Below are 13305 nucleotides of genomic sequence, written 5' to 3' on the forward strand. Positions count from 1 at the left end.
TTTGCCAGCGTTTCATTTTCAAGGTCACAAACTAATTCACACAAAATATGCTGTGAATTAGATCCTCTTGAAATGTCAATTCTTTTAAAAAAGTGTGAGCCAGCATGATCAAAACTGGGCTATATCCCCATAAGCATACTTTAGATTTAGCCAATATAAATATTTCTAATCTCACAAAAAAATCTTTCATTTTGTCATTTCTTTTTCTTACATTCTTGGAAAACATTTCCCAACCATTTGCATAAAAAAATGCATTGCAATACATTTGACATTGTGTCATACAGTAACATTTTTATTGTGTTTTTAGCCTGTTTGTCTGCTTTTTTTACCTTGTACCCCTCCTCATTTTAAAGAGAAATAACGCAAAATTTTTAAACATGACAATATTTTATTTACCTTAAAACATCCCAGAAGTTATTAAAAGAAAACATGTCAAATATGAATCAATGATTATGAATAGGCAAAAAGTTTCGTGTTTGAAGCAGCATCCATGTTCAGAATCATATTTAAACTCACTGTAGACGTGTTAAAACATTTTGCATGTTAAAATGACAGTTCGACAAGCATAGTTTTAAAGACAACGTGTTAAAACAAAACTATGGTTCAAATCAACTTTTTCATAGATTAAGCAGTAAAAATATTAGTGTTACATAATATATTACTTTTTTTACAAACATAACTCAAGATTTTTAAACCTTTAGCCATGTGGTGTGTATGTGCACAAGGGTAAAACAACCACCTCACTAAATTTCTAAATACTTTCCGACACTTATTCAACACAACATATACAAACTCCAAAGAATAGAATGAAGAAAATCAGCAACACACATAACACAATTCTGATGATGTAGTCCATTAGTCTACAGTTAGTTTTTACAGACTGAAGCCTGATACATTGAGGTGTTGGGCTGCGTTTCTCGCATCAAAGTATGAAGTGTCTGTCTCATCATCGGGCTGAGGGATGAAGTGCATCGTCTGATTGTGAAGGTTTTCCCAGTCCACACCCTCAAAAAATGGATGATGCTTTAGTTCTAGAGAAACACAGGGATATAAATAAATTATTACACAAGAGTTAATTTAGATTTTGTGCCGTCTAGTTTTAATAAAAAAAGGTCGCATAGCCTGCATGAATCTTTCACAGCCTAGGTATCCCAAAATTAACTGCACGTCTCAAATTGGTTAAAGGCGGGTAAGTTAGAGATTAGAGATCAGCAGTAAGGGGCGTGTCTACTAACCAACAACGTTGCCCGGGTTGTGTATATGTGGGGCGGGTCTATCAAAAAAAGTTCATATTCTATTTGTTTAGATGATTTTAAAATGTCAACATTGGCTTTCAAAGATCATGCAACACACCTTTAAGTAAGGGATAATGTATAGGCAGCAGGTTGTTATCATAGAAATAAGCCAGTGAGTGTGATCTTGACTTGTATCAAACTGAAGGGTCTTATTTTACGATAACAACCTGCTGCCTGTACATTATCCGGCTTATTACCTCATAAGTAAGGCAAGGAACATTAAATATTGATTTTATTTGCTTATTTTTAACGAATGCAGATCTTCCGTGAGGAAAACCCATCAACTTTTGGTTTTAAGATAAGACGTTCAAATGTCACAAACACATTATTTGGTTTAATCATTTGTAAATACAATGTCATATGTTATCTAAAGACATATTTAAATGTATTTTTGTGTAATGTTAAGCTGTAAATGTCAAAATTATTTGCAACATCCGGGTTAGCATGTGTAATTGATTTCAGGTGGTTGTTATCTCGGAATAACATACCTTGGAATAGCGCGGCTGGCCAATCAAAATCAAGCATTTTAGAGTGCAGTGCATTAAATTGATCTACATCAATAATATGTCATTTTCTAACATAAAATTTTAACCCAAGTAGGTCAACAACAGCATTTTTTAAGAGATTTGGTATGTCGTACATTTCAATGACTTACCTTTTAAACCAGCACGTTTGGTTGCATCCATGGTGAGAAGAATCTCTATGGCATTTCTTGCATTCTGGGTTAACTCCTCATCTTCATCTGGCCAGGGTATATCTGAACACATCATTCATAAAGCATCAACATCACAACCACAGGGTTCCCACACCTTAGTTAACTTCAAATGTAAGGACATTTTAAGGACTTTCCAGGTCCAGTACCCTCAAATTCAAGGACTAAATGTGGGGACACATTTCAAGTGAGAGCAAGGTTACATAGTGTTACCTTTTAAGATACATTGTTACAGTTCCCTTTCGAGGGAACTCGCGCTGCGTCACTACGGTGACACTTTGGGGACGCCACCAGGGGTAAGTGCGTCTTAATGTGTATATCAAATTCAACCAATGGTGAGGCTTAACGACAAAGACAGGATGACGCGGGAACCAGGAAGTATATCGCTATCTGAAATATTGCTAAAGACGGCGTTACAGGAACGCAGGAAGTTCGGCAAGGGAGACGCAGCATCTCGTTCCCTTCTCAGGGAACAACAGTTACATACGTAACCCGAGACGATTTCATGTGTCAAACACAACTATGCAAAAAAAAATTTTGGTATGAATCAACATTCGCATACAGAAGCCTTTAAAGCCAACAGTTTAGCACGTGTGCTTAAAAGGTCTATAAGTTTTATGATATTATCCTACACTACACAGGGAATAATATGGATTTTTTTTTCCAGAAAACATCTTGCATAATAGATTCAAGCACTTTAAATGACCTGTATGTATTAATATTTTCAAAACTTTCCAGGGCCTTGAATCCCCCCCCCCCCCAGATTCACAAACTTTCAAGGATATCAAGGACCCGTGCGAACCCTGCAACCAGCTATCCAAACTGCATGAAACACATCAGACTTGTTTAATCAATAATGTGAAATGAAGGTTGATCTGACCTCTGTTGAGAATGTTCTGAAACACCAGCTGAGGAGTCTCATCGTTGAAGGGAGGGACTCCAGTGAGGAATTCAAACAGACAGACCCCCAATGCCCACCAATCCACCATAAAATCTGTAGAAAATCAGACATCTGCTCAGTCGACAGATTTATTGCTACAATAATGAAACTTTATACAGAATGTGTTAGCCTGTGACCACTATTATAAAGCTGTGACAGCAGCCGTTGCAATTTATTATTAGGGGAAGGAAGGATAAGACATATCATTGGCTTAATGTGAACTCTTGTATTAGAAACTTTGATGACATTTATTCATTGGAGAAATGTTAAAGCCCCCTGTGATGAAAAGCAAGTTTTTCATATTGTTTATGTCTATGTATTGTTTATAATATGCTTTAAGACAAACCATGTGCGAGTCATCTGTGAGTAAATTTTCCTAAAAAAAAAACCCTGCAGTTTACCAAAAACTGCTGCTGTTTTATTTTACATTACAAGCACATTACTATGTATTTTCTAAGGTGTTGTATATCTACTGTCTCAAGTCAAAAGAGCCCACTGTAACTGTGCTCTCTACACCTCGACTTTACATGCCTCGACTTTAATGTTGTTTGCTGGTTGGAAATTGTAAATGGTAACACAATTTTTTATTAAACCATTGCGTAGGGATAAGAATTTGTTCCCAAACATTTTAAGTAATCTAAATGCACACCACTGCTTAAAACAAACCAATGTTTTAAAAGTCATTGTACATTCTTTTGTAGATTTTTATTACTTATTATACTCGGTTTCCCAGCAGAATGTCCCAGAAATCCCTGAACCATCCCAATAGAGTTCATATAGCATTACTGAAGCATTAGGAGTGATGAATCAGGAGCTGCCAATCACAAAAGCTGTAACCCATCACTGAATTAGTCAGTAATTTCCTTATCTAATACGGTAAGGAAAAGCTGCCCACAACACATGCACCAATATCAATAGCTCCAAACACATTATACTTACCACAAAGAACAGACCCTGGAACTAAAACAATAATATCTGTTAATAATAAAACATTCAAATTATCAATATACTATAACAATACACCAGTACAGACTCTATGTACAGAGTGTTTTCGCCAGGTTTTGCAAATAAATAAATAGTAGCTTCAAAGTGAGGATTTTAGCACAATTTGAAATTAAGGAGCATGCACACCAAAGCTGCTGGCCTTTTTATTTATTTTTTTTAAGTTGTTCAATCACAGTGGAGGAGGGGTGAGACAAATATCACAACCACCAAACGGCACATCATACAACATCTTATAAACAAAGCAAAAGTATCAAAGCAACCAAAGCGCTCAGCTAAAGAAAGCTAAAAGTCGGCTAAAAAAAGCAGGCTGTTGGCCTCCACCTGGCGTTTTCAGCCACATTTTAAAGCTTTGGTGTGCATACCCCCATAGAAACTATAGATAAGGCTGCTCGATTACTGGCTAAATCATTATCACAGTTATTTTGGTAAAAAATCGTTAAACACAATTATTTAACACGGTTACTCAGTGACGCTGAAACTAGGGATGTCAAATTATGCATTTTCCCATATTCGATGATCATTTAAATTAACGATCAATCAATTGAATAATCGTTAACAGTAATAGTGCAATTAGCCATTACAGCAGTGGCATATAGCCAATGACATAAAAGTGTGCGTAAAAACGCCAGCTTCCTCATGCAAATTAAAAGATTTTATTTTGTCTAAATAATATGCTAGTGGGATTGTAAAATGAGTCAATGTAGTTGGTGTTTTGATAAAAATCATCAATTTAATCTCGTAACGAAATATAATGACTAATAGACACAGTAAACTCCGCCTCATAACGGGCACTCCGCACAGTCGCATGCATCCATGACAAAATAAAAGTTTCATTATCATCAAGTGTTATTTTTCTAGTGGTTCACCTCGCTTTCTGAGTCGTCGATACACCGCTTGTTGTAATTATATCCAAGAAGCACACGTGTGAAAGCAGTGGTGCCTTCGAAGTGCCTTACAAAAACATCGATCCAGCAACATGCAATTTATAATTGCTCAATAATTGTCGCACAAATAATTGTTATACCTCGATTATCTTGTTTTTGCAATTGTTTGAAAACGAATAAAAACAATTATTTGCACAGCCCTAACAAAAGTTATAGTACAGTCGATGTCGGAAAAACATCTTTAAAAATAACTGCCTGGAAGCCATAGATATACACTAGATGTCGCCTTGGGGTTCTAAGCATGCGTCGAAACAACCGCCATCTTGGAAAAGGGGTCTTGTCATAGGAAGTAGCTAGGTTATGCTACTATCTCCGTCTGTACTTCGAATTCATGGACGATGACGGACTTTTGTGCTGCGTATGGATGTAAAGCCTACTAGCACTATGCATTACATTTAGAAAAAGTAGATTTTCTTAATATCAAACTTTACATTTTCTCTGGACTCCAGGCTTAATACACATCTAATCAATAGAACGAAAAAAAAAAAAAACTAGAACATCGCATTCATGAACGATTTATGGTGATTTTGTTTCCGTTACACCTTTGCCTACAATGACGCTGATGCAGGGCTCCCCTATTTCAAGATGGCGGCTCCATTTCACGCATTCGTACCAATAAACTGCCATAGCCAAGGCGACATCTAGTGTACATATCTATGCCTGGGAGCATTGCAAAACATGGCCGCCTAGTGGCACGACTTAAGGAGTTTGTTTGCAGACCTTACCATGAGGTTTGCCTAACAGAAGTTCTGGTGCCAGGTAGTCAGGAGTTCCCAGGATAGGAGCGCCCTCTACACGTTCAGGACCTCTCCGGACACTCTTTGGTGTTCTATAAGGAGTATGAGATGAAGCCATCTGCTGTGGAGTCTAGGAAAAACAAAGAAAAACATTGCTAAGGTACTATAATCATTGTTTAAAATTAGTTCAACCCTTACCATTTTAAATGTTGTGTGACTTTCTTCCATGAAACAAGACATACATTTTGGGGCAGTTTTCCGGACAGAGTTTAGATTAATCCAGGACTAGGCCTTAGTTATATTAAGACACTTAAGATGTTTTAACAAACAAACCTTACATACATGGCACTGATATATGTAAGATATGTCAATGGGAGTTGTTTTTTAATTAAGACCACTCAAACATGCATTTTAATCTGGGACTAGGATAAGACCTGTCCAGGAAAACGCCCCAAATAGACGCTGTCAGATCAGTCATTCACTAGCAGATTTGTATTCTATTCTTCTAGGCTTAGCTAAAGCCAGAAGTAGGCCCTACTTAAATTAAGACGTTTAAAAATTCCTTAGAAAGGGACATTACTGTGGTGTATCTTTAGACAAATCAATGGCACTGGCTTATTTTAAGATCTGTATATTTTCAATTGAGACTAGGGTTAAGCCTTGTCTGTGAAACCGGGGAATTGAAAATTAGATGTCTCACCTGGTAAAGTGAGCTGTTCAGACTTGGTCTCTTTTTTTGAACTGGTGTCAATACAGATTGAGCGGTGTGGAAAGATGCTGTAGTTGACATCTCCATGCCATCTAACGAGGCCAGACTGAGGTGTGAATTACAAGACCGGTTTATGGAGCTGCAGTAGCTCCTAAAAGCAACTACGTTCTTAGGCTTGAGGAAACCAGGTGATTTGAGCATGCTGTTTGATAGTCCCGGGTCAACAAAAGAATGATCAAAATCCCTCTGTTGTTTTGCGCTGCTATGCTTTGGTGTAGCCATCGAGGGTTGGGCCATTGGTGTCACTGCAGAAATGTCCTGCTCATCCAGCTCTTCAAAAGACGACGAAGCATCTTTTTCACCTGTTGGTTTCTGAGGCGTGTTCCTGACCAATGACATGTCATGGACTGAGCCATCGGAGTCTAAACTTAGGCTTCTTTTGATATTTCGTGCATCACAGGGTGAGGTCTGGGAGCTTAAAGTGCCCTTTGCTTTAGTGTTATGCAAAGCTACCTCCTCGCCTGGATCTTCCAGATCACAAAAGAGGTTTTTGGCCACAGCAATGGGACTGGATTGCTTTGGACCCATTCTCTCACTAAACTGCAGACATACCTGATCACTTTTAGCATCATCAAGCCCGACAACTGAGAAAATTCCAGTTAAACCCGTGTGAGCTCCTGAACTGCTTTTAGGAATCTGGAAACATCTCTTGTACACTGCATCGTTTTTCTTGGAATGGTTTTCAGTTTTCCCTGGACTTTGGTCTACTTCTTCAAACCCTCTCTTTAATGAGGATTTAGGCTCTATTGGAGACTCGGGTTTTACAAGACTGCTCCCAGTTGACTGACGGGAAACAGCCTCCTCCAGAGGTGAGGTACATTGGTTTGCTGGATTAAACTGCAGCCTCTTTGCAGAAATATCTGGTTTATTATTTCTGCCAAGATCCACTTGGTTATCAAGTGAGGTCAAAGCACTGCTATGATCTTGAGCCCGCGTCGCAGACGTCTTCTTTTGCACAGGTGTAATGGGAATGTTTCTTGTCATCCTATTTCCAACTTCCTTTCCATGTAACCGAGGAAGATTCTCACCATCTTGTAAATGCTGGAAATGCATTTAAAGGTCAAAAAGAAAATGCTTACTAGTAATCTTTATAAAGAGTCCTAACTTAATGTATGATGAAACCTTCTGATTTTAATACCCTAATCTCTAACAAAGCCCTATGAACCCAAATCTCCTTCCAAAAAAATAAAAATAAACCAAACCTGCTCATCTTCCCACATTGGGCTGACACAGTCCTCTGAATCTGTATTGGATGGTAAAAGGCTCCCAACACTCATCGTCTCAAATCTTCTCCTTGATTTCATCAGCCTTGGAGTCAAACTTTTGGCCAGCAAGCCAGGACTGAACACATTGTTAGATCCTAGAAAATATCAAGCATTAGGTTAAAACAAGCAATGTTTTACAACGTTATGCAAGACATTTAAATGTAACTCTCTGACAGGTACCTAGGGCTCGACTTGAGCATACTGGAGAATTCAAGTACTCAGCCCTTTTCTTCAGTAGAGGTGAACATAGAGAGCTGTTCCTTTGTTTGACTTTCCCACAGGAAACAGGGCTGCGCAACACTGTGCTGCTGTGACGTTTACCCTCGGTCACCGGGGTATTCTGGTAAATTTGATAAGAAAAGAAGGGTTTAATCAAACTTGCATGCAATTGTGACCCTGTCTGTGAAACCTAGACTTAAGTGTCATAATCTAATCTAAGGGGGAATGTCTCATGGGACACACTCATATTATCCAAACCAAACCATGCCCCAGCGTAATTGTCCCCCCCACTCCCCCAGATGCACACACTCACACTGTACTTTTATTGATCCGAGCCCGGGCGCGCTTTCGTCATTAAGATGCGATTGTTTTGAAAAAAGCAAGAAGTAAAGTGCTCTCTTAACACTGGAACCCATCGTAATGTCAAGTCTGTGTTTTTTATTCAGACTCGTTTGGTGCACGATTAAAGACAGCCCTCTCACCTGTCATCACATTGCTTAGTTAATCTGTCATGGGTGCAGCTCGGACATTCACGTAACCCCGCTGGACACATCAAAAGTTTTTTACGGAGTCAGATGAAGGTGGTGGCGCAAATGACATCTTCACCCTTTGAATTCCACCCAGGCGCGATTGTGCTCACACCATAGCCTTCTGCTCCTGAGCCCAAACTAGTCAAACGAACCAGGCTTTGGGGGTCAAATGCGCCTGAGCGCGGTTTGGTATGAATAGTGTGAGCACACCCTTGGCCCTGTCCCAAACGATCCACTTCATGTGGACTTGCGATCTCGTAGCCTTAAATTGCGCGTGCTCGCTTAGTCTACGAGTCCTGTCATTTTTAAGCTCCTATTTCCGGCGTGACGCTCGAGTCTGTCCCAAAATATAACATAGGTGCACCCTCTTGGACTCGTGTCAAGGGTCCCTAGGGTCTGCACTACATGATGTCATCAAAGTGTGGACTCTGAAGAGGTCCACAAGTCCGGAGTGTGCCATTTAAGACAAGGCCCTTATTGATCCAAGCCCAGGCGCACTTTCATCATAAAGACGTGACTGTTTTGAACAATGCAGAAAGTAAAGCGCTCTCTTAACACTGGAACCCATCGTTTGTGTTTTTAATTCACAGCTCTCTCACTCTGCTGTGTGCATTGGAAGGCTTTTACGGAGGCAGATGACTCTCCTTTTGAATTGCGCTCAGGCGCGATTGCGCTTACACACCATAGCCTTCCGAGCCTGAGCCCAAGTGAACCATGCTCCAGTCCACCTCTGCAAGCGGGCGCTGTACAGAGTGATCACACTAGTCAAACGAACCAAGCTTTGTGGGTCAAATGCACCCAAGCACAGTCTGGTTAGACAAAGAGTCAAAAAACTTTAGACATATGACAGGAGTATTTTTGTGCCGAATGCACTTCGCCAGGGTTCGTTCAAGTTTCGTAAAGTTTTTTTGGAACATGAAAAAATGTATGCATATCAATCTTGCTCTATTTCTTTTGTGGGCAATTTTAAGTCCTTATATGGGTATTATAACTGGTATAGCGCGCACACACACACACCAACTGACACATAACCAAGGTCACCAGAGAAGCATTATGAAAACAATGAATATAGTTTGTTTATCTGGAGTAGCAGCGGAGTTGTGTGTGTGTGTGTGTTTAAAGCTGGATTTCGTTAAAATGGGGCAGTCCCAACCAGTTCATGAGCCGCAGGCAATGAGTAAATCATGTTTTGTGTGTTGCTTGCTCATGACACGCTCCGCTTGCGGTCCACATCAAGGGGGTCGGGTTTATTCAGAAAGAATTGGTATAGCTGATCTGTTGTTTATAAATCTGATAAAACTAAAGACTCTTTGGAAATATGAAGGATGTAATAGTACTCTACAAGTACTCAAGATTAACATTATGAGCAGAAATAGCATGTGTTATGTGAGCTTTAAAGATATCAAGGTTATAATTTCACAGGACATTCTTTACATCATGTAGCATGATTTGATGTAGAAAACAGTAACTCACAAAAAATCCTTAAGCTGGGTTTTCAGTAGCAGGGTAACATATACAATTAAAAATATAGTGAAAATGACATGATTCTGCATATCTACTTACGAGACCAAGTGAGCTTATAAGGGACAAAACTTGACCAGGTGTTCTAAAATAATCTTTCTTAGGCTTCACCAAAGAGGGTGTGGTTAATATATCCATCAGGTTTAGCTCTGGAAGATTGAAGAAAAAAACTTGTCAATTTTAACATAAAACAATATATTTAGCTTTTTTATAAGATAAAAACATACCCCTGTCAAGCTTAACTTTGGAAAGCCCAAAGTCTGTAAGTTTTATGTGGCCCTCATTACAGATGAGCATGTTGTCTGGTTTTAGGTCCCTGGATAAAACAAACAAACAAACAAACAACATTAGTTTATGACCAAAACACAAAACTGACTCATTTTCACCAGTTTTAAAAATACCTATGAATGATGCCGTGTCTATGAAGGTAATCCAGAGCGAGTGCGACCTCTGAGGTGTATTTTAAAGACATGTCTTCTTCAAAGTACCCATAGATGTGAAGTAAGGATTTTACATCTCCTCCAATCAGATACTCCATCACCTAACCCACACATATGAACAGATCCCATCAACTCAGGCTCTTTAGTCAAACTCTACCATTGTCAACAGAGAAAAATTAAAGGAAAACACCAGTTTTTCAATATTTTTCTATGTTCTTACCTCAACTTGGACAAATTAATACATACCTATCTTTTTTTCAATGCGTGCATTTAATCTTTGCACAGCATGTTGTGAATGTATTAGCATTTAGCCTAGCCCCATTCATTCCTTAGGATCCAAACAGGGATGAACTGAGAAGCCACCAAACACTTCCATGTTTTCCCTATTTAAAGACTCTTAAATGAGTAGTTACATGAGTAAGTACAGAAGAGCACTTAGTTTGCAGCACTTTGATCTTAGTGCGCAGTAACTGTGCATTCAGACCGCCACCGGCGAGAGCATCAAAGTGGCCGGAAGTCATTCATTTTCAATGAGAGCCAACGGCGAGCTCCGATGAGCAGCGGCGCATCATGTACAGCGTGAGCGTCGAGGAGAGTTGAAATCAGCTCAACTTTATGGTAATGAGATATGACGGGGTTCGGCGGCAACCAATCGGAAGGCGAAAATGTTTACCGGCAACCAATCGGAAGGCGGAAACCTCCGCCTGAGAGGAGTTCAGAGAATGCATTCGAGCGTCCACTACAACTTTTCTTTAGCGTCGTTGTCAGGGCAGCCAGAGCTTTTATTGACGCTCTCGCCGGTGGCGGTCTGAATGCACAGTAACAGTCCTGACTACGACTCCTCATGCTCAAACTTCTGTCAATATTTCTGCGCCCGAGGTCAAATTATTGCAAACTAAGTGCCCCTTCCGCCATACAATACAGTTCTCATATTTTATCCGCTTAAAAAAAAATTGCCACGTTTTATTTTGTGCCACCATACTTACTTTGTGTAACTACTCATGTAACAGTCTTTAAATAGGAAAAACATGGAAGTGTTTGGTGGCTTCCGAAATTCATCCCTGTTTGGATCCTAAGGAATGGATGGGACTAGGCTAAAAGCTAACACATTCACGACGAGCTGTACAAAGATTAAGTGCACGCACTGAAAAAAGATAGGCATGTATTTATTTGTCTAAGTTGAGGTAAGAACATAGTAAAATATTGAAAAACGGTAGTGTTTTCCTTTAAGAGACTATATTAGCATGAAAAAAAGTGTAATTTTCGATTTCCAGGATATAATCTGCCCTAATCATCAGCCGTTTATATACAACTGGCCAATGTCCAATAGTGGGAAAAAAGCTTTTATCTGCCCAAACCGATGATAGGCCGATATATCATTGCATCCCTAAAATTAACTACTAATGTAACACATAATGTAACAATCATAAAGGTCCCAGTTTATGTGTTATTTTCTTTTTACATGGAGTGTGACTACTTGAACTTGTCTTCACAAGTCACTCTTTCTACATACCAGATAGACTTTGGTTGCTGTTTGAAGAGAGTAAAACAGATGCACAATGAAAGGACTTTTACTCAGAGCCAGAGCATCTCTCTCAGCTTTCATTTGATCAGTCATGTTTTTATTCACCATGTCTGCTTTCTTCACCACCTGCCAAATAAATAAATAAATAACTATTTACTATAATGTGAAAGCACAACTTAAAATCACATTTAATGCACATCTATATACCTTAATTGCATAAAGTTTAGAGTTGCATTTCTTTCTGGCGAGGTAAACTTTCCCAAAGGCTCCTCGACTGATGGGCTTGACCAGCACAAAGTCCTCGATGGAGGGAGCTTTCACTGCACTGTTTACACTCTCTGTCGACATCGTCTGTGTTTCCATCCCTCCAACCTTAACAAATACTGATTTGATCCAAATACTGTCCGAGAAACGACTAGTTCGCTAGGTTAGATAACTAAGTTAGTCCATTTGTCCAACGGCGCAGTCAGTCTTTTATAAGACAAACAAAAGAAAACGGATGGTGATTGTTGTGTTAAAATGTAACACACATCACGACAGAGGCTTTAAGTCGCTACATGTATAAAGATGATATTATTTTCGAAAGAAGCAGTTTCGTGTTCATCAATGCATCATCAAATGACTGTTGACAGTCGCGACTCGTTTGTTTTGAAATTTGAATTGTGCCACAGAGTTTTGGGTCCTAAGACGCGACGGTCTAGCTGCCCGTAAATTAAGAAACTTTTAATTTAATGGAGGATATGACTGTTTAAATCAGTTTGAAGATTGCATTACAACTGAAATATAACTTTTAATGTAATATTTGCTGTTATATTTGTTTTGCATTTCCAAATCACTGTTAAAAACATATCAAACGAACCAGGCAAAGCGTTGGTCTACTATGTGAAAAAGAGAACACGCCCTCTGTTGGCCTCTGGCAGTAATGAACGTTAGCAAGTTCCCTACTTCATTTTAGTGCATTCAAATCTTAGAGCGTTTTTATGTATTATTTATTTAACGTATTGCATATTGTTTTTATATGTATTGATTCCTAAAATAGTACAGTTAAGTAAGATTCATAAATTGATGATTAAAAATCGTCATCCAGTAATCATGCACCTTTGTGATTAATTTTAAGCGAGAAATCAATGTTCCACGCGATCTAAAATATTTCGAATTTAACTGTATAATTGTACAATTTTTAATGCGGAATTAATCTCACAAGTAACTATTTCTGATATGAGACTAAAACGTTTGCATACAAAATAGTTAATATAAAAAGCTTTAATGTAATACATACCGCGAGGTGGCGCTCTCACCATCCACGTCAACCTTATGTCTAGCAGTTACCTCAGTTCTTGCATTTGTTTAATTTGTGTAAGCATACAAATGTTTTCATTCTTGCATCCACAATTTTAATTTCG

The 13305-nt window shown here is 38.8% G+C and overlaps 1 protein-coding gene across 2 annotated transcripts; it reads right to left on the reverse strand.

The window, feature by feature from the left end:
• Window positions 1–367: 367 nt before the first annotated feature.
• mastl (microtubule associated serine/threonine kinase-like) lies at window positions 368–12581 on the reverse strand. 2 transcript variants are annotated; one of them, XM_065294659.2, is made up of 13 exons: window positions 12110–12581; window positions 11891–12028; window positions 10339–10478; window positions 10165–10253; window positions 9980–10086; window positions 7848–8007; window positions 7605–7762; window positions 6334–7443; window positions 5622–5763; window positions 3887–3907; window positions 2888–3001; window positions 1951–2052; window positions 368–1031 (listed from the first exon to the last, which is right to left on the reverse strand). In XM_065294659.2, the coding sequence occupies exons 1-13, from the start codon at window positions 12263–12265 to the stop codon at window positions 874–876; spliced, it is 2595 nt and encodes an 864-aa protein (XP_065150731.2). In that variant the 5' UTR covers window positions 12266–12581; the 3' UTR covers window positions 368–873. The 2 variants fall into 2 exon arrangements, with proteins under 2 accessions (XP_065150731.2, XP_065150732.2); XM_065294660.2 differs by lacking the exon at window positions 3887–3907 and having other exon boundaries at window positions 369–1031; window positions 12110–12580.
• Window positions 12582–13305: the final 724 nt, after the last annotated feature.

The sequence above is a fragment of the Paramisgurnus dabryanus genome, chromosome 22 (assembly GCF_030506205.2).
Source record: "Paramisgurnus dabryanus chromosome 22, PD_genome_1.1, whole genome shotgun sequence".
Taxonomy (NCBI): Eukaryota; Metazoa; Chordata; class Actinopteri; order Cypriniformes; family Cobitidae; genus Paramisgurnus; species Paramisgurnus dabryanus.

Bases quoted from the DNA above. Each gene is read 5' to 3' on its own strand.
- mastl (XM_065294659.2), bottom strand. From the start codon at position 12,265: ATGGAAACACAGACGATGTCGACAGAGAGTGTAAACAGTGCAGTGAAA. The intron at 8,008-9,979 runs GTAAGTAGATAT...CAAATTTACCAG, and splicing joins TTATAAGCTCACTTGGTCTC to AATACCCCGGTGACCGAGGG. The intron at 3,002-3,886 runs GTAAGTATAATG...GATTTTCTACAG, and splicing joins TCCAGGGTCTGTTCTTTGTG to ATTTTATGGTGGATTGGTGG.